We start from the raw sequence: 20,196 nt of genomic DNA, 5'->3' as shown, positions 1-20,196 counted from the left end.
TTGCCTTGAGGATGATGTGGGCTCGATGTGACGTGTGTGAAGTCCAATTCACGGGCCAGTTGTTTGAACTCTTCACTCGAAAACTGTGGGCCATGGTCACTGACCACTTCGTCTGCTACCCCATAGCGGGCAAAAGTAGCTTTCAGTTTTGTGACTACTTGGACGGTAGTGGTGGTGGGCATATGGAGAATCTCAATAAATAGTGAATAGTGTACTATTCTACTCCGTGAATAGTAGTCAGAGATGACTAAATAGTTCTGTTTGTTGTACTCGCATAAGTCCATGCCAATTCTTTTCCATGGCCTGTCCGGGAGCGGTGTGGAGATCAAAGGCTCTTTGGACTGAGCTCTCCTTTGTTCCTGACAAGGCTGGCAGGCTGAGACTTTCTGCTTGATGTGAGCTGATATACCCGGCCACCAGACGGCAGAGTTAGCTCTGTCTCGGCATTTAGTCAGTCCCTGATGACCATCATGGATACGTTCTAACACGTCTGCTCTCAATGTCTCTGGGATTACTATCCTATTGCCCCTAATCACCAGGCCCTGGTGGACGGACAGCTCGTTTCTCATGGGGAAGAACTCTCTAACCGTTGGGTGTGTCTTACCTACGTGATCAGGCCACCCGGACTGTATGTATCGGGTCACAGCTTGTAGTGTGTCATCAACAACTATTGCAGCTCTGATACTGTCCATTCTCCTCTCTGTAGCCGGCATGTTGTTGATGATGGATGCTACGTAGCACTCAACATCAACGTTGGTATCGCCTCCATCCTGAGCATCTCCCACTGGGCTCCTGGACAACAGGTCTGCCGTGACGAGGGTTTTCCCTGGTGCATATTCTGCTGTAGGGTTGAACCTCATCAGCCGCATCAGGAGTCTCTGGCAGCGGATTGGGACAGTATCCAGGTCTTTGGAGTTCATTAGCGGGACCAACGGTTTGTGATCTGTGATCAGCCTGAACCCCTCTAGGCCGTGTAAGTATTTCCCAAATCGTTCGCAGGTCCAGACGCTCGCCAGGCACTCCTTTTCTATCTGAGCGTACCTGGTTTCCGCCCCACTCAGGCGCCGTGAACAATAGGCTACAGGTTTCCAGCCCTCACTGTGCAGTTGCATCAGCACGCCCCCGATTCCATAGCTGCTGGCATCTGCAGAGACAGCAGTGGGTTTGTTGACGTCATAAAACGCCAGAGTGGGTGGGGTTGTAAGAAGTTCTTTGATGCATTGGAACGCTGACTGCTGTACTGGGCCCCATGTCCACACAGATTTGGACTTCAGTAGTTCGTACATGGGCTGCCCCACAGCAGCTAAGTTTGGGATGTATTTACCTAAATAATTCACCATCCCGAGGACTCTCTTCAGCTCGTGGACATTAGTGGGTGGAGTCAGGTCGTTTATAGCGGAGACCTTTGCTGGGTCAGGCCGTGTGCCGTCTGCGTCTATCACGTGACCCAGGAAATGTAGTCTTTGCTGTCTCAAGGCACACTTTTCCACATTTAGCTTCAGCCCAGCTGTCTCCAGGCGCTCCATGATGCTGTAGACGTTCGTCATGTTGGGTCATATCTTTTCCATGCACTATGATGTCCTCCATGTAAACAGCCGTCCCTGGTAGGCCTTCCAGTGTTTCCACCATCTTTCTCTGAAAAATTTCGGTTGCGCTAGATATCCCAAATGGGAGTCGTTTGAAACAGTACCTTGCAAATGGTGTGATAAACGTTGTCAGTCTCTGACTATCCTTGTCTAGCGGTATCTGCCAGAACCCCGCTGCTGCGTCTAATGATGAGAACACCGTGGACCCACTCAGCTCAGCTGTGATCTCATCTGTTGTCGGCAAAACAAACCTCTCCCTCTTCACGGCCTTGTTTAATTTCCGTAGGTCAACGCAGATACGCACCTGTCCTGATTTCTTGGGAGCGGGCACCATGGGAGCGCACCAGTCCGTGGGCTCCGTCACCCTTTCTATGACGCCTTTGGTCTCCATTCTGTCCAGCTCCAGCTTAACAGACTTCATGAGGGGGATGGGGACTCTGCGGGCAGTGTGGACAGCATAGGGTTGGGCATCCTCCTGGAGCGCTATTTGCACCGGCTGCGTTTTTAGCAGGCCGAACTCTCCTCCAGAGCCATGGACCTCACAAATCCTCTTCACAAGCCCCATTGTCTGTGCCGCCGCTCTGCTAAGCAGGTTGCTCACACTCTCTCCTCCAACTACGTAGACTCTGAATGAGTACTTTTTGTCCTTGTGCCACACGTTCGCTGTGAATTGGCCACTGCAGTTCAATCGCCCGCCTGGACTACACAGCATGGCCTTTGCTGGATGTAATTTAGTCACTTGGCTGAGACTTTTGAAAGTCTCTTCACTCATAATGCACACATCCGCTCCAGTGTCTATTTTAAAACTAACTGGCGTGTGGCAGATATTCAACTTTACTGTCCATTGCCCGCCACTGCTTGAGGATGTGCATTTTACTGAGCCTAGAAAGTAAGCTGCATTTACTTCATGCTCGCTGACTTCATTAACTACCATTTTACTTTTGCACACTCTTTCCCAGTGTCCAGTCTTCTTGCACTTGTTGTATGTGGACTTAATTGCAGGACAATGTTCTTGAATCTTGTGCGTCATTTTCCCACATCTGTTACATGTGCTCCCCCCTTCGCTGCGTCTGCGTTGTTGGTCCGTTTCGTTATTTCTCGGTTCGTCCATTTTGAATTTGCTAAATCCCCGCGCGACCTCCTCTGCAGCACATGCAGCGGCCTCACCTTGCTGGCTAAGCTGAGCTTTCACCTCCTCCTGTTGACGAGCCTCCTGAACTGTCATCTCTAACGTGAGATTTGAGATAAGCTGCAGTTTTCGGGAGAGTTCTTTGTCCCTGATGCCCACCACAATTCGGTCCCTAATGTGCTCTTCACGAGTAACTCCGAATTCGCAATGCTCAGAAAGTTCATAAAGGGCACGAATAAAAATCTCCACCTTCTCCCCCGCACGCTGCACACGTTGGTAAAAACAAGCCCTCTCGTGGATGACATTCCGTCATCGTCGGCTCGAACTACTTCTGACACCATGTAAAGTATTCGGTTACTTATAATAAAAGACGTCCACACATCGGTCCAAGTTAAATCAACGTCTTTACTTTCGGTCCGCGTCCGCGCATGCGTGCTCCGTAACAACGTATATCGGTTACGTCATTTACACGTGATCATACAATTCTATTACACCCATGACACAATTCTTTCATTTGTGAATAAAAAATATAATGTAACCCCTGCTCTGTCGGTCTACACCGAAGTTCAACATAAACTTGGAAAGAGGTAACTGATATGCAACTCATTTATAGTGCAATTTAGACTTAATATTTATACAAATTATGTATGACCGTTATTCTGCTATTGTTTTCATCTAAGGCAACAGTAGCTTAGTAGCTCCACTTGTGAAATGTTGGTCGTCCAATAATATTATTTCTCGAATATACACTACTAAGGACTACAACAACGTGAATTTGAACCATTTATTTCAAGAAATACAAACAAACTTATGTGTAAACAATGAAACTTATAGTTCCTCCTGAGCGTCGTCAGCTTCTTGAAGCCCGCAGTACTGGCCGTCTGCAGCTGGATAATTTAGTCGGAGGGTCTGCACGACGCAAGTAGGTAAAACGACACGACAGCCTCTGCCCAATCTCTCGCCTTGCAGAACCTATTCCAGAAAGTGTCGGTAGGCTGTTGGGCGATATTGTCTCTAGACAAATCATTAAGCACACAGTTAGCGATAGATGGTCTTTATGCAGTTAACATGCCACGATAGTAACAGATAGAAAATAAAAACACTCAGTTTACAGTCAGATGTCCGTTCGTCCCTGCAGGCTTTGGCTGACGTTTCCAGTTCCTGGGATTCTGAAATAGGTCTCCAGGATGGCGCGGTACATATGCGGTGCGAAACTTAGGATGCTCCACAACACATACGACCGTGTCCTCATCTGATTCAGAGATTTTGTCCAGAAGAAATCGACATCTTTGAGATTCTTTGCAGCAGACGGACTCTACCTCTGTGTCCATTGGCGCACAGTGAGAGCACTGGCACCACCAATCCGCCCCAGCTCGAGCCATTGCGGGCTCCTCGTCCGCGACAGGCAGGTCTTCTGCCTCGGCTGTAGCAGCCGCAGCAGCCGCCTCCTGTTCATCTAACAGCTTCAGCTTCTCGTCGCTATATTGCGGCTCGTAAAGGTAGCCACGAACATCTGATTCGAACATCAGATTTTCGAAATCCACATCTTCTATATAAGATCCAGTAGCTTCCGCCATTGTCGTTAATTCAGTTTTCTCCACAGCGTCTGTTAGCTTAGCTTCAGACGCTGTGGATGTCAGTTTCTGCTGGTGAAGTACCACCCACTGGCACTGATCTAATAGGTCTGTAGCATCAGTGGGTCCCTGATGGACATATTAAAGTGTGCTGGTAGTCTTTCGAGAATCCTCCCCTCTTACACTTCCTGATTCAAATGACGCAAAAATCGTCTTATTGGTAATTTAAAACAGGAAGGGAATGATGCTCGACCATTCAAAAATATGAGTGGGTTACTAACGATACAAAGCTTAATGGAAATGGGTGAAGTTTCCCTTTAAGGAATTTAGTGTTTTTAACAAAGTAAAAGAGATAGTCGTAAATCTATCCAAATAAAGTCATAGGTTCTTGAGGTATATTTGTTCACCATGAGGATAAGCATGTGTAAACAAAGTGTCATGACTCTAAGTCAAAGCGGTTATGAGATATGTTTGTTCAAATTTTGTATTTTTTGACTGTTGCTATAGTGCCACCTTTGGGCCAATCGGTGTAATATCTGCTCTCTGTTAATCTTGAGTCAGCCTCTAAAGCTGTAGTATGTTTCATAAAACGTGTGCGAGCCGTTTAGGCTGTTTGAGTCAAATAGGTTGCCTTCGCACTTTGTGCTTGGCACCCTAAATAGACTCCAATTACACATTATTTACAATCCGAAGCAGTGTTGGAAGGTAGTTTTGACGGGCCCCAGTGCACGCTATTATGACTATCCTAGGGTATGGCATGCTAACTAGTTTTTCCAATTCATTTCAAACTTTTAAGACCTTAAAGAAATGCCATGAAAGGGGGAATCTGAAACTAGTTCTATTAGTATTTTCCAGTATAACTGGAAAATACTGCAAGGGATTTAACTCGCAGAATTCCTGAAGGTATTTTTCAACAAATTTTGGACCTGAATGCATCCATGTTTTAAAAAAAAAAATTACAGCCACCTCGACAAACAATATGCAGCACAAACAAAAACTTTGAATGTCATCAAAGTACTGTTTGGCAAAGGGTTTTTCAATAGGCTGCCCCTGGGTTTCTGTGAATAAAAAGTTATTCTTTGAGTTCTTCACACTACGTTTCAGTCGTTCACGATATGTTGATAGATAGTAAAATGATTGTATTAATAGAGATGGTTGGCACAGCTGCTGAAAAAAGCCTTAAGGGGCCATAAATGAGGTCTAATGTCAATGCCTGTTCTATTTCAAATGTATTAAACCAATGCCCGTTTTCAGAAAAAGCTCACATAATCAATGATTTGGGATGAACTAGGAGTTACTTTTCTTGCCAGCAATAAAAAAAAAAAAACGCTGCTCTACTACACTATCTGACATTCCAACATCACTGATGGTACCAATCTACACACCTCATTGAACTTTCACATTAAGATTATTTAATGAATTCCTCTAATTAACACTTTCATGCATGATGTCCATTGAATAATGGGCATAGAGCCATGCTCCTAGCAGCCGTTGGAGGTTAAGGTTTGAGATACTCTGTTCACATTTAAATCTTAGCAGATTGGTTGAATACTGTCACAAAAATAACAGACACACACAGACATACTACTAAACTGAAATTTCGTACAATGAGTTTAATTAAAAGGCTGGTTAATTGAATTCAGTCTATTTGTGTCACCATTCAAGTTAGTAGCCATAGTTCTTGATTTTAAAGGAAGAGATCTGCAGGTCTCCTTTCACGCTGACATAGCTGATGAAGCTGGCTCCTTCGCGATTTGGGAACTCAACTGTCTGTCCACCAGGAAGTTCCACCTTAAACATGTCTCCCGTAAACTTCAACACAATCTGGGGAAAATGTGAAATGAAAACAATACATTTTAGAAACAACTAGAACCAATAACACAAAGACGAAAAAAAACGAATGGCCTTAGTTTTTACTAAACTACAAATAAAGACAATTTAAATGAAATTATAACAACAAAAACCGCAACAGAATCAAAAAATATCTTTCATGGCAAGAAGGTGCGCAGATTTGGTTGACAAACATCTGCAATGTCTATCATTTGATGATTTTAACATGAGACATATTTTAACATGAACTTAGAAACCATTTTAAAAGGCTAATACATTTTATAAAACATCAGTGATGAGTGTAATATACAGAGGAATATACAGAGATTGTTTTTCTCAAAGCCTGAATACATGCACGCAGACACAACACACACACCCAGACCAAGACACTGCCGGACTCACCCACACATACGCAAGCACTAGAAGTTTTGATATATGACATATGATATAGTCGAATAATGCTATGTGAATAACAGCAGGGGAGAGCTTTATGTCCGACCTTGACCTCCTCGCCTTGCTTTAGAGGATTATGACTTTCCCGCTTCTCATCGCCCCAGCAACCATCACACTTGGAGTTGCAAATGAGCACGGCTCCATCATCGTCGTCATGGAAACGAGGGTTGAAATGGAACGCCAAGTCATTGCTGCTACTGCCGAGGTCAAACTGGAACCTGAATCGATTGATCGATCGATTGATCCGTAACGAAAGTCAAAGAGCAAGTCAGAATGTATAAATTTACTAAACTGCACTTAGTGTAAGTTAGGCTACTAATGACTAAAAACTAAATAATTAGAAAATGTTAAATAAAGAATAGTTTAACAAGAACCATCTGCAAAAACCCATTGAAACATGAAATGTTTTATGAAAACCAGCTAACACTAAGCAAGGAGGCAAAACCAGTCAACAGCATTACAACCACAAATGAAACATCTTAAGGTCGGGTTTTAAAGTACGATTACCTTTGATTGTCCTGTTGTCTTACCTTTGAGCATCGGGCAGAATCAACCCTTTGAAGGTCAGGTGATCTCCGGCGCTGAGACAAATGTTATTGAGCTCCATTCCCTGCGTACAACGTCCAGGTTTATAATGAAATTACATTCAAATGTATTATGAAAAGACATTGAACATGAAAGGTTTTAAAGCAAGTGAATTACATCTGCAGTTGTTGTTTTACAGTACGGACCAAAAAAACATTGAACAATACAATGAAATAAACCTACCATGATCGGATCCTGTGGTTAACTTTCCTTTGCCAAACTCACAGACTTAGTTTTCTAGGAGACATGTGTTGAGAAGAACACATCAGTTGAATTTTATACCGTATGCCAGAGAGAGAGAGAGAGAGAGAGAGAGAGAGAGAGAGAGAGAGAGAGAGAGAGAGAGAGAGAGAGAGAGAGAGAGAGAGAGAGAGAGAGAGAGAGAGAGAGAGAGAGAGAGAGAGAGAGAGAGAGAGAGAGAGAGAGAGAGAGAGAGAGAGAGAGAGAGAGAGAGAGAGAGAGAGAGAGAGAGAGATAGCTGTTATAGCTTGATTAACTCAAAGAGTCAACCCACCTACTGTCTATTGTTTACTAAGAGGTGAGCGATAACATTAAATACCCAGAAGCCTCTGTGATTAAATCAATCAATCAACACAGTATTCGCTGTGGTGTTTTTGTATTTTTATCAAAATGTTTGTATTACATTTGTATAGGTCCTATTTACAATTTTGTTTCAATGTATTGTATGATTTCAATCTGATTCGGCTGGATTGGAAGTATTGGTGTTGATCCTTGAGCATTCATTTGTGAAAGACATTAAATCAATGCATTTCCATTTTATGCCTGTAGTATAAAAGGAAACAACATACCAAAAATGGTATAGTATCAGGTGTTGATAGTAGTCCTGAAGAAATAATGTTCCATCATTTGAATATCTTCTGTATTGAAATGCTCCCTCAGGGTAATCCTACTATTTAGCTTACTGCTAAATCTTAAATACATGACCTTTACCTTACTTTTTACAATGAATTTGTTTACTTTGCCTTTATTTTCTTTTACTATTTAATTGGATTGTATGACTGTTTTTACGTGAAGCAATTTTAGTCTGCCTCGTGTATGAAAAATGCTACATAAATAAAGTTTCCTTGCCTTGCCTTTCAATCAAAAACTGATCATGGTTATTCTAATTTGATCTGTTGAACATTTATTGATAGTCATAGGCAGGAAGTATTTCAGAGGGGGAATATACGATGGTGGAACAACAGGAAACGATGAAGTAAAGGTTTTAGACTACAACTTGCATCAAAAGGTTGAATAGACACAGAACACAACTTTTGTCCAACCTGGGCTAGAAATTCGAAGCGGCAATACAATTCCTGAATAGCACAATATTTGTATTCTCCTTCAGACCCAGGATCCAGCAGGCACCAAAATAGGGTAATTAAATATAAATAATGCAGAGAATATAAAACTAGAAAATGCGTTTCCTGCAGAAAATCCGGTGAGTGCTGTCGTACAAAGTGAGGTTGAAAATATATTTTTAATAAAGCCACATAGATTAAGACATGAAGAAACGTTAAATGGCTTAAATCAAGTGAAGGGATTTGAACAAAAGTTCAAAAGTCTAAATGGAGTAAACATGCATACCATTTAAGAAAAAGTTAATGGTTGGAATCAAATAAAGTTACCGCTGAATGAAAAGCACAAAGCATTGCTAAAAATGCAGAAAAGTAAAATGAATTAAACTGAATAATCTGAAACATCAAATGCACTGCACTGCACTGCACTGCACTGCACTGCACTGCACTGCACTGCACTGCACTGCACTGCACTGCACTGCACTGCGTGTGTGTGTGTGTGTGTGTGTGTGTGTGTGTTTCTTTAAAGGAGACATATTATGGTGTTTTCCCGACAAGTAAACATAGTATTTGAGTTCCAGAAAACATGTTTTTTCAAGCTGTTTGCTGGAAATAGCTTTTAGGAAAAAAATATATTGTCTTCCGCTATTCCCCTCTGTTTCAGTCCCTTCAGAAGGCGCTGTTTCTGGTGTCTGTAGCATTAATGCAAATGAGCTGCTGCCCATTGACCAATGAGCTGTCAGACTGAACCACAGCATGGAGGAGAAGGGGTTGTTGCCGTTTGCTGACTCCTGGAGCTCTATCTATATCTATATTATATAATATAACATAATAATAATATTATGTACGGGTATTTATATAATCTATCTAATATCACGGCCAAAAGCTATGTGCGCCTCGGATGATATTATGAATAATAAAGACCGTGTCTGACGTCTCTGGTAATTTCACAAGTAAAGACTCGTAGTGGGGGATATCTCGGCCGTGGTTGAGAAGAATTGGGAGGAAGGAACTTTGGCATTGACTCTCTGAAGTCCATGAACCGTGACATGGAGAAGAAAAGGATTGCTGTCGAAGCCATCCGGCAGCAGTCCGGCAGCTCGGGCAGCTCGGGCAGTGTACTCCGGAAGCTGAACTGGCGCCGAAGCTAGGTGGCAGCTCCAGCGGACTAGCAGCTCCGGCAGTCAAGCAGCTCCGGCTGGGGTAGCTTGGCAGCAGTCAGGCAGCTCAGTTCCGGGAGTGCAATCCCTTTCTACTCCATGTGTCTCCTCCTCCCGTTTTCCCTTCGGCGGTAGCGTGAGCTCGGCGCCAGAGAAAGGGATTGTACACTTAGCTGCAGGGCTAGCGCCGAGTTCCCCCCGCCGGAGCTGCTCGTCCGCTGGTCCACACAATCTTAGCGATGCTCTGATTGGAGGGGAGTGGGGAAGTGGGAGGTAATATTCAAATGTGCCCCCTTCCTACGTAGGAGGGGGCGCCGAAACTGACTCGCTTGTTTGGTAGCTGGAGGCGGGCTGCTTCCAGAAATGCGTATCTCACGCAAAAAATCATGTACAGACTTATTTTAAAGTTTGTATGCGTGTGGGAGCACCATCTACCCACAGCAACACCCCAAATCCCAGGAAAAGTGCTGTTTTCATAATATGTCCCCTTTAAGAGAATAGCGAGCCGGTTCGTGATTAAAAGTAGCTCAATAGAGTGGGAAAAACCGCCCAATCTGGCAACACAGCTAAACCGTCGCGCTCCAGCGTCAACGTAAATCAATGAGACCAACTGAAAACGAAGCCAGTATGAAACTAAAACTGTGATTCTTGATAAAGTTTAAATCCGTTTGGATATTATTGAAGATAGGAGTGTGTAGATTTGTTAAATGGTTTGAAAGAAGGTAAACGATTGAAATTTGAACGAGTTACGATGTCATGATGTAATTTAAGTGTCAGAATGGGCAGACGGCTTCAATGGGACCAACTGTAGAATATGACGGTTTGCAACTAAAACTGTGATTCTGAAGAAAGTTTAAATGATATTGAAATTCCTTTTAGATATTATTTATTATGTGTGTCGATTTGTTGAGCGACGATAAACGGTTGAAAATGTATTTAGTTAGGTCCTCAATAGTTGAAGACTCCCATGTTAAAAAAATAAATAATAATAATATGAAAAGAAGCGCGCGATTCCAAGCTATTCTGAATATTGACAATTTTTAATGGAGTCTCTAGGTGAGAATTTGAGGAAGGAGATAGGTCCCAAAGTTTGTAGAAAGAAAGAAAGAAAGAAAGAAAGAAAGAAAGAAAGAAAGAAAGAAAGAAAGAAAGAAAGAAAGAAAGAAAGAAAGAAAGAAAGAAAGAAAGAATGAATGAAACATGAAGAACAATAGTTGAGCGCTGCATGCAGCACTCGCCTAATAATAAAAATAAGGCCAGAAGGGAGCGGTGTTGCAACAAAAAGTACCAAATAAGGCCAGAAGGGAGCGATGTTGCGACCACAAAGAAGCGCAGTAAAACATCAAGGAGGAGCACTGTCCCGGACGTGACGTGCAAAGGTAAACAGAGAGAACCTGTGACGTCAAACGATCCAGGAAATCAAACATTAGTAAACTAACGCTATATTTCGTTGCATACTGAAGCTTCGATGACTATTTGGCCGGCGTGTCAAGAATAACGGGAGCGAAGCCAGGTTGTATTTCAAGGTAAACTCTCTTTAACACACAGAGGACCTGCAGAGAGGCGTAGCTTTCCTCTCATAGGAGACGTCACCCTTACACTTTTAATAAACCACCAGTCATCTAATGGTGTCCGGCCGGTGTCCGGTGTCATTCAGGGACACCGGTCGAGGCTGTTTCCTTCACATGCAGTCTACTGTGCGATTTGCACTGCGAGCCGTTCAGCAGTGATGATCGAACAGCTGCCTGCACCTGCTGGGTCCTTAAGCTCTGCTGCTAGCATGCTGCTAGGTCGTGTGTGTGTGTGTGTGTTGCTTCTAGCAGGCTGGAACAGCTGTTGTACATCTGCATTAGATCATCTTGATATCTAGCTGTAGCTTCTTTGGCATTAAATTCCATTAAAAATGTGCTTCTCTGCATTGCATGGGTAATCAAAAGTAACAATCCCACGCTGTCCAAATAAAGAATAATGTAATAATTGATATAAAAACACCACATTTTGTTTATAGACTAGCATTTTCTCGTGTAATTATTACTGTCCTATTTCTGCCCTGTGCATGAAACAATCAACACATTATTTATTACAAATAATAACAATTTTGCCTGTTGGGCTCAATCTCTGAGTTTAATCACTTATCTTAAAAAGCACTTTGTAAACATTGCTGTAAAAAAACGTGCTGCTTATATATAGAGATCAATATCATAATTGTTATTATCATCACCAGGTGTCTTATTATTCTGAAACATTAAAGAAAGTAACCAGTTTTCTAAATGTGTGATTATGTGCTGGATGCGTTGAGATTTCAAGTAACATTGATAATGTTCCTGTGTTTGGTCTGACAGGTTGGATGAGGCAGTAGTGGAATGTTCACTGACATGGACTATGACCTTGAAGAAGACAAGTTGTAAGGCACCATTTATACCGTGATTAATGTTATAGTTTTTTGTCTGTTTATATATTTTGTCTGAAATATCATATCACGCGATCAACACGAATGAGAAATATAATCAATAAAGATTCTTTATCCATCTTTCCCTCTATTTACCTACATACTACTATAGATAGATAGATAGATAGATAGATAGATAGATAGATAGATAGATAGATAGATAGATAGATAGATAGATAGATATAGAGTATATATTTTTTAATATCTATTGCTTATCTTACAACTGTTCTAAGCTGAGAGGTAAAGATCATATTTAAATGGATTACAATATGATGGATGTAAATATGATCTTGATCTCTTGGTCTTCTCTTGATTGACACGTGTTGGCCCCTCCCCCTACAGGGGCATACCCACGGTCCCCGGAACGGTGACTCTGAAGAAGGACGGGCAGAACCTGATTGGCATCAGCATCGGGGGCGGGGCCCAGCACTGTCCCTGCCTCTACATCGTACAGGTCACACACACACACACACACACACACACACACACACACACACACACACACACACACACACACACACACACACACACACACACACACACACACACACACACACACACACACACAAACACGCAAAAGCACACGCAAAGACATTCAGTGACGTATATACGCGCACAAACAAAGACATATACACACACACACACGCACACACACACACACACACACACACACACACACACACACACACACACACAGACATATACACACGCGCACATACTTCAATGCTAACTGCATGGTTCAGTTTGGTCACATCTGTATAATGCTAATGACATCATGTCATTTCACATGACACATTTATTGAATATAATTCAAACGAAATGTGTTGAAACGTTATAAAAACGTAAAATTATTTTTATAACATTATTATTTCACAACCTTTAAATTGTGAAATGGGCACTGGGTAACTCTAATTGTGGGTGGCTTTGCAGGTGTTCGACAACACGCCCGCGGCCTTGGAGGGCACGCTGGCGGCGGGCGATGAGATCACCGGGGTCAACGGCAAATTAGTGAAGGGGAAGACCAAGGTGGAGGTGGCCAAGATGATCCAGGCTGTACAGGTAGGCAGCCCACAGCCCATCACTGGCAGGGGAATGACTGCAGCCTGACGGAATGCGTGCCCCTGACTCCTCCACTGTCCCCCACTTTGTTCCCTGTTCTCCGTTCCTATTGGTTCTCGCTGATCAGAGGTTTATTCATTAGGCTTTTGACGCTTTTATCTAAAGAGATGCATGCAGGTCGCCAGGGACTAGGTTGGGATCTGGTCGGGCTTCGTGCTCAAAGAAGCTTCCAGGGAGCTGGAGGATGAGGATCGAACCAAGAACCTTTCTGCTCAGAGTCAAACACATCTACCAGTAGAATAACCTGATGTTCTCTTAATTCCTGTACTCTAACCAGAATGTGGATTTAGTTCTACTCTTCATTGTTGTATATATTAAAGTATTGCGTAATCAATATGTTGGTTACTTTATTTTATCTTCCATCTGTAGCGTTAAATTATGATTTTAAACTGAGCAAATAAAAAAGGTTGCTTTTCAAATGTTCCATAAATTCACAAATCAATAAAACAAAGGACATGGAAAAGCGGCAAAGGCCAGGGACAGAGAAAGCTACTCACAGACAGTTTGTGTATCCGTCCCACAGCGCTCGGTATTCAATGCCTCGTGTGGGCCTGCATGGCTCTGAATCCACCCAAAGTGAGTCAAACTCATTCAGACCTGACTAGTAGAACCCTAACTCTCGTACAGCCTCAGGCGCGGCCTTACGTCACTGCCCAGCGCGCCAGTGTTGTCTTTAGGGTCCATTGTGGAGCCAGGATGCTGGATGAGGCCCCTTGCCCCCGGTGAGGGACCAGGGATGAATTGTGGCATTAAAGGCTTACTGCTTAATCCTACGCACCATGGCTCCACCGTCAGTCTCTCTGTTTGGGCGCGCTACACCGTGGGGTAGCTACGCCAGTGCTTGGATTCGTTCGCTATCACTCTGAAAACGACCGCAGTATAGAAGGATTTATCCTGCAGCAGTACAGTGTAACAGGAGGGTTTGCATTCGAGTGCAGCATCCTTCTCCCCAAGCTACTCTCTGGGGCTGGGTTAGGAAGTTTCTTCTGATTTTCCATCCCATCATGCATCAGCCCTGTACACTGATGATGTTTTGGTTGAAATGCTTAAGGGGAGGAGTCTATCTCAAGTTCTTCTCTAAGAGAGTTGTTCCATCTGCGTGTTGTAAACAAAACTCGCTCACTTATTAGAAAACTGCAGAGCGAGACGTCCCCCTTTTAAGCCGGTAAATTGTCCTCAGAACCAAAATAACATTAATAGACTTAGGAATAAACGTTGAAATAACTAACAAATAGCAATGATTTTCAACTTGTAACGGGTTCAGCCTAACGTGTGTGTGTGTGTGTGTGTGTGTGTGTGTGTGTGTGTGTGTGTGTGTGTGTGTGTGTGTGTGTGTGTGTGTGTGTGTGTGTGTGTGTGTGTGTGTGTGTGTGTGTGTGTGTGTGTGTGTGTGTTAGGAAGAAGCTGTGATCCACTACAACAAGCTGCAGGCGGACCCCAAGCAGGGCAAGTCCCTGGACATAGGTGAGGGCTGTGAGACACGTGCACGGAGACGACCACCCACGGAGAATACTGCGTCGGTGTCATTAGAAAAATATCGTGATACGTATCGCGGGTGATTTTGTAGTGGAGTGCATCTGCGTAGATCCGTTTGGAACCCTTTTTATACGGTGCAACACTGGCAAAGGCATCCTACATAGATTTTTTGCTTTGGTTGCATGGTATTCAGATTCTGCTTTGCACTCGTTATACAGAGCTGTATGGTGGCGAATTAATGAGCGATTACAATGCGAAAACGTACATCGTGCAGCCCTATAAGCCACTGCTCCGATATGTCACTAGTTTGAAAATTATACCGGTCCAAGACCGAGATGAAGAAAGTTATATATCGTGTCGTTGCAAAGTTGTAATACCATTGATAGTATGGTTGAATTCCTAGTGGATTGATAGTCTCTCGTGTGTGTGTGTGTGTATTTGTGTGTGTGTGTGTGTGTGTGTGTATTTGTGTGTGTGTGTGTGTGTATGTCTGTGTTCCAGTGCTGAAGAAGGTGAAGCACCGCCTGGTGGAGAACATGAGCTCCGGCACCGCCGACGCCCTGGGCCTCAGCCGGGCCATCCTCTGCAACGGTGAGACCCCCCCGGCGTACTGGCTGGTCTGAACCGGTCTAGGGGCGGCACGTGGCTCAGGAGGCCGAGTGGGTTGGCTGGTCTCTAATTTGATCCCTGGCTCCTCCTCGCTGAGTGTCGAGGTGTCCCTGAACAAGAGACCTCCCCCCAACTGCTCCTAACGGGCTGGCTGTCGCCTTGTATGGTCGACTCCGCCGTCGGTGTGTGAACGTGTGTGTGAATGTAAGGGTGGGGCGTCTCGCGCTGCGATACCTGACACTCAGCGGGGAGGAGCCAGGGATCAAACTAGAAACCTTCCGGTTGCTAGTTCGATCTCCAGCTAAGGCGGAGTGTCAAGGTGCCCCTGAGCAAGACGCCGAACTCTAACTGATCCTGACGAGCTGGCTGTCTACTTGTATGGTTGACACTGCCGTGAATGTTTAGGCAATATTGTAAAGCGCTCTGAGTGGCCACTGGTTCTTCATAAATGCAGTCCGTTTATCATCTGTGTTATTACCCGCTAAGGGTGACGCTTGTTGTTTTGTGACGATGTGTGGTTGCAGACGGACTGGTCAAGAGGCTGGAGGAGTTGGAGAAAACGGCAGAGCTTTATAAAGGTATGTTTATAACTTACCTTTTGATTATTCTGTATAGAGAATAACTAAACACTGAGAGAAGCAGTCGTCTAATTGATTTTGAAGGACTTTGTTAATTGGCACACTCTTGATAAATATACTCTCAGAATGCTACGGTTAATGGAACTGTACCCAGTATTGAAACCGCTTCATACAAGTTTTTATTGTTTGTTATTGGTTTTTTTCAGGCTTGATGGAGCACACCAAGAGGCTTCTCAGGGCCTTCTTTGAGCTTTCTCAGACCCACAGAGGTGAGCTTCAGAACGTACCATCAGCTCTATAAATCAACATAAATATACTGTTTAGATCTTGAATTTCCCGCTTATATAGTTGGTTTATATATTTCTTTGTTTATCTTTTTGTTTATTGGTGCAAAGTGACTTTCTATCACAAACCTGTATCATTCCGCTAATTTGAATATTTCATTTGAATCCGCCGATTTTAAATCATCTGACGTGCAGTTCCGTTTTAGAATATGAGCTGAAGTATTGCACATCGTTGCAGCTCCCTGATGTCCGTTTGCACATGAGGTCAGGGGACAGATATGTAACCATGGTGACCGTTGACAGCGTTCGGGGACGTGTTCTCCGTCATCGGCGTGCGGGAGCCGCAGGCGGCGGCCAGCGAGGCCTTCGTGAAGTTCGCCGACGCCCACCGCAACATCGAGAAGTTCGGAATCCAGCTGCTGAAGACCATCAAGCCGGTGAGTAACGTTCTACCGGTTGTAATGTTCGCGCAACATAGCATCCAGCGCTCGAGCCTAATCGTCATTATGAGCATTGTTGGCTAACATGGATAACTCATATTGGCTAGCTGATTAGCTAGCTAATAAGCTAATACTGGCTGTTTAATTAGCTTGCTGATGAGCTAATACTTGGTGTTTTAATTAGCAAGCTTAATAGCTAATAATGGATTGCTAAATAAACAACACTGTGTTTTTAGTTTCCTGGCTTATTAAGCACCTAGCCAGCAATCCAAAATTACTGGTCTTTTCTATTTAGGGGCAGTTTTCTCACTTTTTGTAAAACTTTAATGTTGTCATTGGGAAACCATTAACTTGGTCATGCCCTCCAGTTTAGAGGTGCGTCTCACACCGATGTATCTCTGTGTAACACGGTCCCCACCTTTTCTCCACAGATGCTCCATGACCTGAACACGTACCTCCACAAAGCCATCCCTGACACCAAGCTCACCATCCGCAAGTACCTGGACGTCAAGTTTGAATACCTGGCAAGTACCGTGTTTTACCACAGGACCCCTTCTGACCCCCGCTCAGGCTGTACCTCTGGGCTAGCCTGGCTATCGCCAGACCAAGCTCCATCTTAGATTGCACGTTGGTCTGGGGAGGCTGCTGTCATTTTCTTCAGCACAAGAGGTGTGATCAACAGGCCTCGTTCAACTGACTCTGGTTGCAATTGGCTGCCTGCCGTCGCTTCCCTGTGGTCCCTGTGTTAAACCAGCCAATAGCGCGCCAGGGGGGTAAGACCGCTTGTAGTTATTTGCTCCCGCAAATAACTATCGGAAGCAGAAAGAAATGTATTGCTCTTCTCCAGACCGTTCTGCAGGGCGATTCAACTCGCCGGCAGAACGGGATGGGGGGTACCCAGTCTTATCTCTGGCCCTCATCAGTGGCCTAATGCTGGTCTCAGCTCTGGAGTCAGGCTGCTCGGAGTGGAAGATGTTGTGTGTTGTGCTGAGGTTCTGCCAGGATGATCACATGACCACCGTCTGTTCCCCCTGCTTCAGTCCTACTGCCTGAAGGTGAAGGAGATGGACGATGAGGAGTACACCAGCATCGTGAGTGACAGCTCTGCCTTTCTGATGACACTGCAACACGTTTGCAACAAGCACTACTAGATGCATTACAAAAGTAATGCATTCCTTTTACGTGTGTGTGTGTGTGTGTGTGTGTGTGTGTGTGTGTGTGTGTGTGTGTGTGTGTGTGTGTGTGTGTGTGTGTGTGTGTGTGTGTGTGTGTGTGTGTGTGTGTGTGTGTGTGTGTGTGCAGGCCATGGGAGAGCCCATGTACCGGGTGTGTACTGGTAACTACGAGTACCGTCTGGTGCTGCGCTGTCGTCAGGAGGCCCGGGCGCGCTTCGCCAAGATGAGGAAGGACGTGCTGGAGAAGATCGAACTGCTGGACCAGAAACACGGTACACCTCTACCGCTCACTCTCTCTCTGTCCCTCAATGAAAGATAGATTGAATTAAAAATTATAATTATTTCCTTTTTGTTTTCCTTTCGTCTTATTTTCATTCCTTCCTTCCACCGATCATTCTATTCTTTGTTTTCTCTCCTCTCCTCCTTCTCTTCACTCCTCTCCCCCCCCCAACACACTCTCACTCCCTCCTCCTCCCCCTCTCCTCTTCTCTCTCCTCCTCCCATCTCATCTTTCCTCCTCTCTTTCCCTCCTGTCTCCTTTCTACTCTCGCCTAACCCATCTTAATCCCCCCCTCTTATCCCTCCCCCTACTCTCCCTCCCCCCCCCCCCCCCCCCGCCTTCCCCTCTCCAGTCCAGGACATCGTGTTCCAGCTGCAGCGCTTCGTGTCGGGCATGTCGCGCTACTACGACGAGTGCTACGCCGTGCTGAAGGAGGCGGACGTCTTCCCCATCGAGGTGGACCTCTCCCGCACCATGATCAACTACGGCGGCCAATCACAGGCCTACGACGACCAGGAGGACGAGGAGGAGGAGGAGGAGGAGGAGGAGGCGAAGGACAAGGAGGAGGGCGGAGGAGGAGTGGGCAGACAGGCGGAGAACGGCGGCGAGAAGCTGATTGACGACGAGTGAGGGTCACAGGGTCATGTGATCTGTCCCGCCTCTGGTGGTTCTTCTTCTTCTTACCCCCCCCCCCCCCCCACCACCTTGAGATCTTCCTGCACTGCGAGTTACACTGGAATATTACACTGGAATAATCTCAGTTATACCGGAATATTACAGTGAAATGTCCTCAGTAACGCTGGAATGTTCTGGATTACACTGGAATATTACACTGGAATATTCATATAGTTACATTTGAATGTTCTGTTGCACTGGAATGTTCTCAGTTACACTGGAATCGTTTAGGTTACAATGGAATATTACACTGGAAGGTTCACAGTTACAGAGTGATCTAGTTTATTATTCATTTGTTTATTATTCCCATTTAAAATTCAGAGGAATATTGATGGTTACACTGGATTCTATTAATGTAATATGAGCTACATTATGCATGTTCGTCTGAACCAAAAATTAAAGCCTTTGATCCTTCCTGCTCCGATAGACCTGTGCTACCGCTAGCCCTGTGCTACCGCTAGCCCCGTGCTATTTCTGATGAGTGCAGGAAGGGGGGGTATATCCCAGTGACTTTAGACTTATCGTCTATGGCGCGGTCAGCAGTACTGTCTGAATGTTGTGTGCCTTCTCTTCTGACTGCCTGTGTAGGATGTTGTAACATGAAGGGGTATAGATCATACATTAGGGTTAACTGACCCTCCGCGCTAAAAGGCAATAAGTGCTTTTATATTTCAGCCAATGCTCAAGCCTTTATGAATGGCAATGGGAATTATTATAAGTTCTATACAAACTGATAACTGAGTAAAATTACTAAACATATCTAGTATAAATAAATAAATAAATAAATAATGGATAGTAGGATATAAAGACAAGATTAAATAAGTCGCAGGTTTGTTACAAACACACACTGGTGTTTTCAGATGCTCTATAATTGAGTGCACTAAAAATGTATAGCCTACGTCTCTTTTGCCTTTTCAAAGTTCATTTTAAAACTTTAAACTATGTGATATATTGTATTTATGAAGGGAAATCATTGTGGCATTATGACCAAACTAAAGCATCCTTGTACTTTGATTTTATGACGTTCTATTTTCCACTTTTGTTTTGTTAAATTAACTTAGTGTGAGGAGCAACCCTTTTCTGTCATTCCAAGCCTCATTATTCATGAGACTTAGTTAACTAATTAAACTTGGAGTGATCTATCTTTTTATGTCGGACAGCTTGAGGGAATTACTGTTTGTGTATCTGAAATATTATTTAATGTTTTTGTTTATTGTAATATTGTTGCTATATACGGTTGGTATGATTTATTTCATTGTGGCTTTAATCACACAGCGTTTGCTTCTGTTTGTGTGTGTGTGTGTGTGCGTGAGTGTATCAGACAATATGAATAAAATATATTTCTCCCTGCGCCCAGCGTGATACATGATAGATATTTAAATTCATAATATGTAGATATTCTTATTTTTAACTTGGTCTAACGACTTAAAAGTTAATTACTTTCACGATAAATATAGTTATCTATTAAACTATTATTTAATATAATTTACTAATAA

The 20,196-nt window shown here is 43.9% G+C and overlaps 2 protein-coding genes across 2 annotated transcripts; one reads left to right on the top strand and one right to left on the bottom strand.

The window, feature by feature from the left end:
• Positions 1–5,922: 5,922 nt before the first annotated feature.
• Positions 5,923–7,293, bottom strand: LOC130397626 (galectin-2-like). Its single transcript, XM_056604865.1, has 3 exons — positions 7,103–7,293; positions 6,619–6,790; positions 5,923–6,113 (listed from the first exon to the last, which is right to left on the bottom strand). Exons 1-3 carry the CDS (start codon positions 7,177–7,179, stop codon positions 5,955–5,957), a joined length of 408 nt encoding a protein of 135 aa, XP_056460840.1. The 5' UTR covers positions 7,180–7,293; the 3' UTR covers positions 5,923–5,954.
• A 3,683-nt stretch (positions 7,294–10,976) lies between these two features.
• pick1 (protein interacting with prkca 1) lies at positions 10,977–20,083 on the top strand. Its single transcript, XM_056604841.1, has 13 exons — positions 10,977–11,141; positions 11,958–12,019; positions 12,407–12,518; positions 12,995–13,123; positions 14,581–14,647; positions 15,161–15,250; positions 15,793–15,846; positions 16,053–16,115; positions 16,434–16,567; positions 17,002–17,094; positions 17,611–17,661; positions 17,873–18,017; positions 18,378–20,083. The coding sequence occupies exons 2-13, from the start codon at positions 11,979–11,981 to the stop codon at positions 18,653–18,655; spliced, it is 1,257 nt and encodes a 418-aa protein (XP_056460816.1). The 5' UTR covers positions 10,977–11,141; positions 11,958–11,978; the 3' UTR covers positions 18,656–20,083.
• Positions 20,084–20,196: the final 113 nt, after the last annotated feature.

This window comes from Gadus chalcogrammus, chromosome 2, assembly GCF_026213295.1.
Source record: "Gadus chalcogrammus isolate NIFS_2021 chromosome 2, NIFS_Gcha_1.0, whole genome shotgun sequence".
NCBI classification, from domain to species: domain Eukaryota; kingdom Metazoa; phylum Chordata; class Actinopteri; order Gadiformes; family Gadidae; genus Gadus; species Gadus chalcogrammus.
Note: the sequence above shows the minus strand (reverse complement) of the source record. Positions and strands in the feature narration are given on the sequence as shown.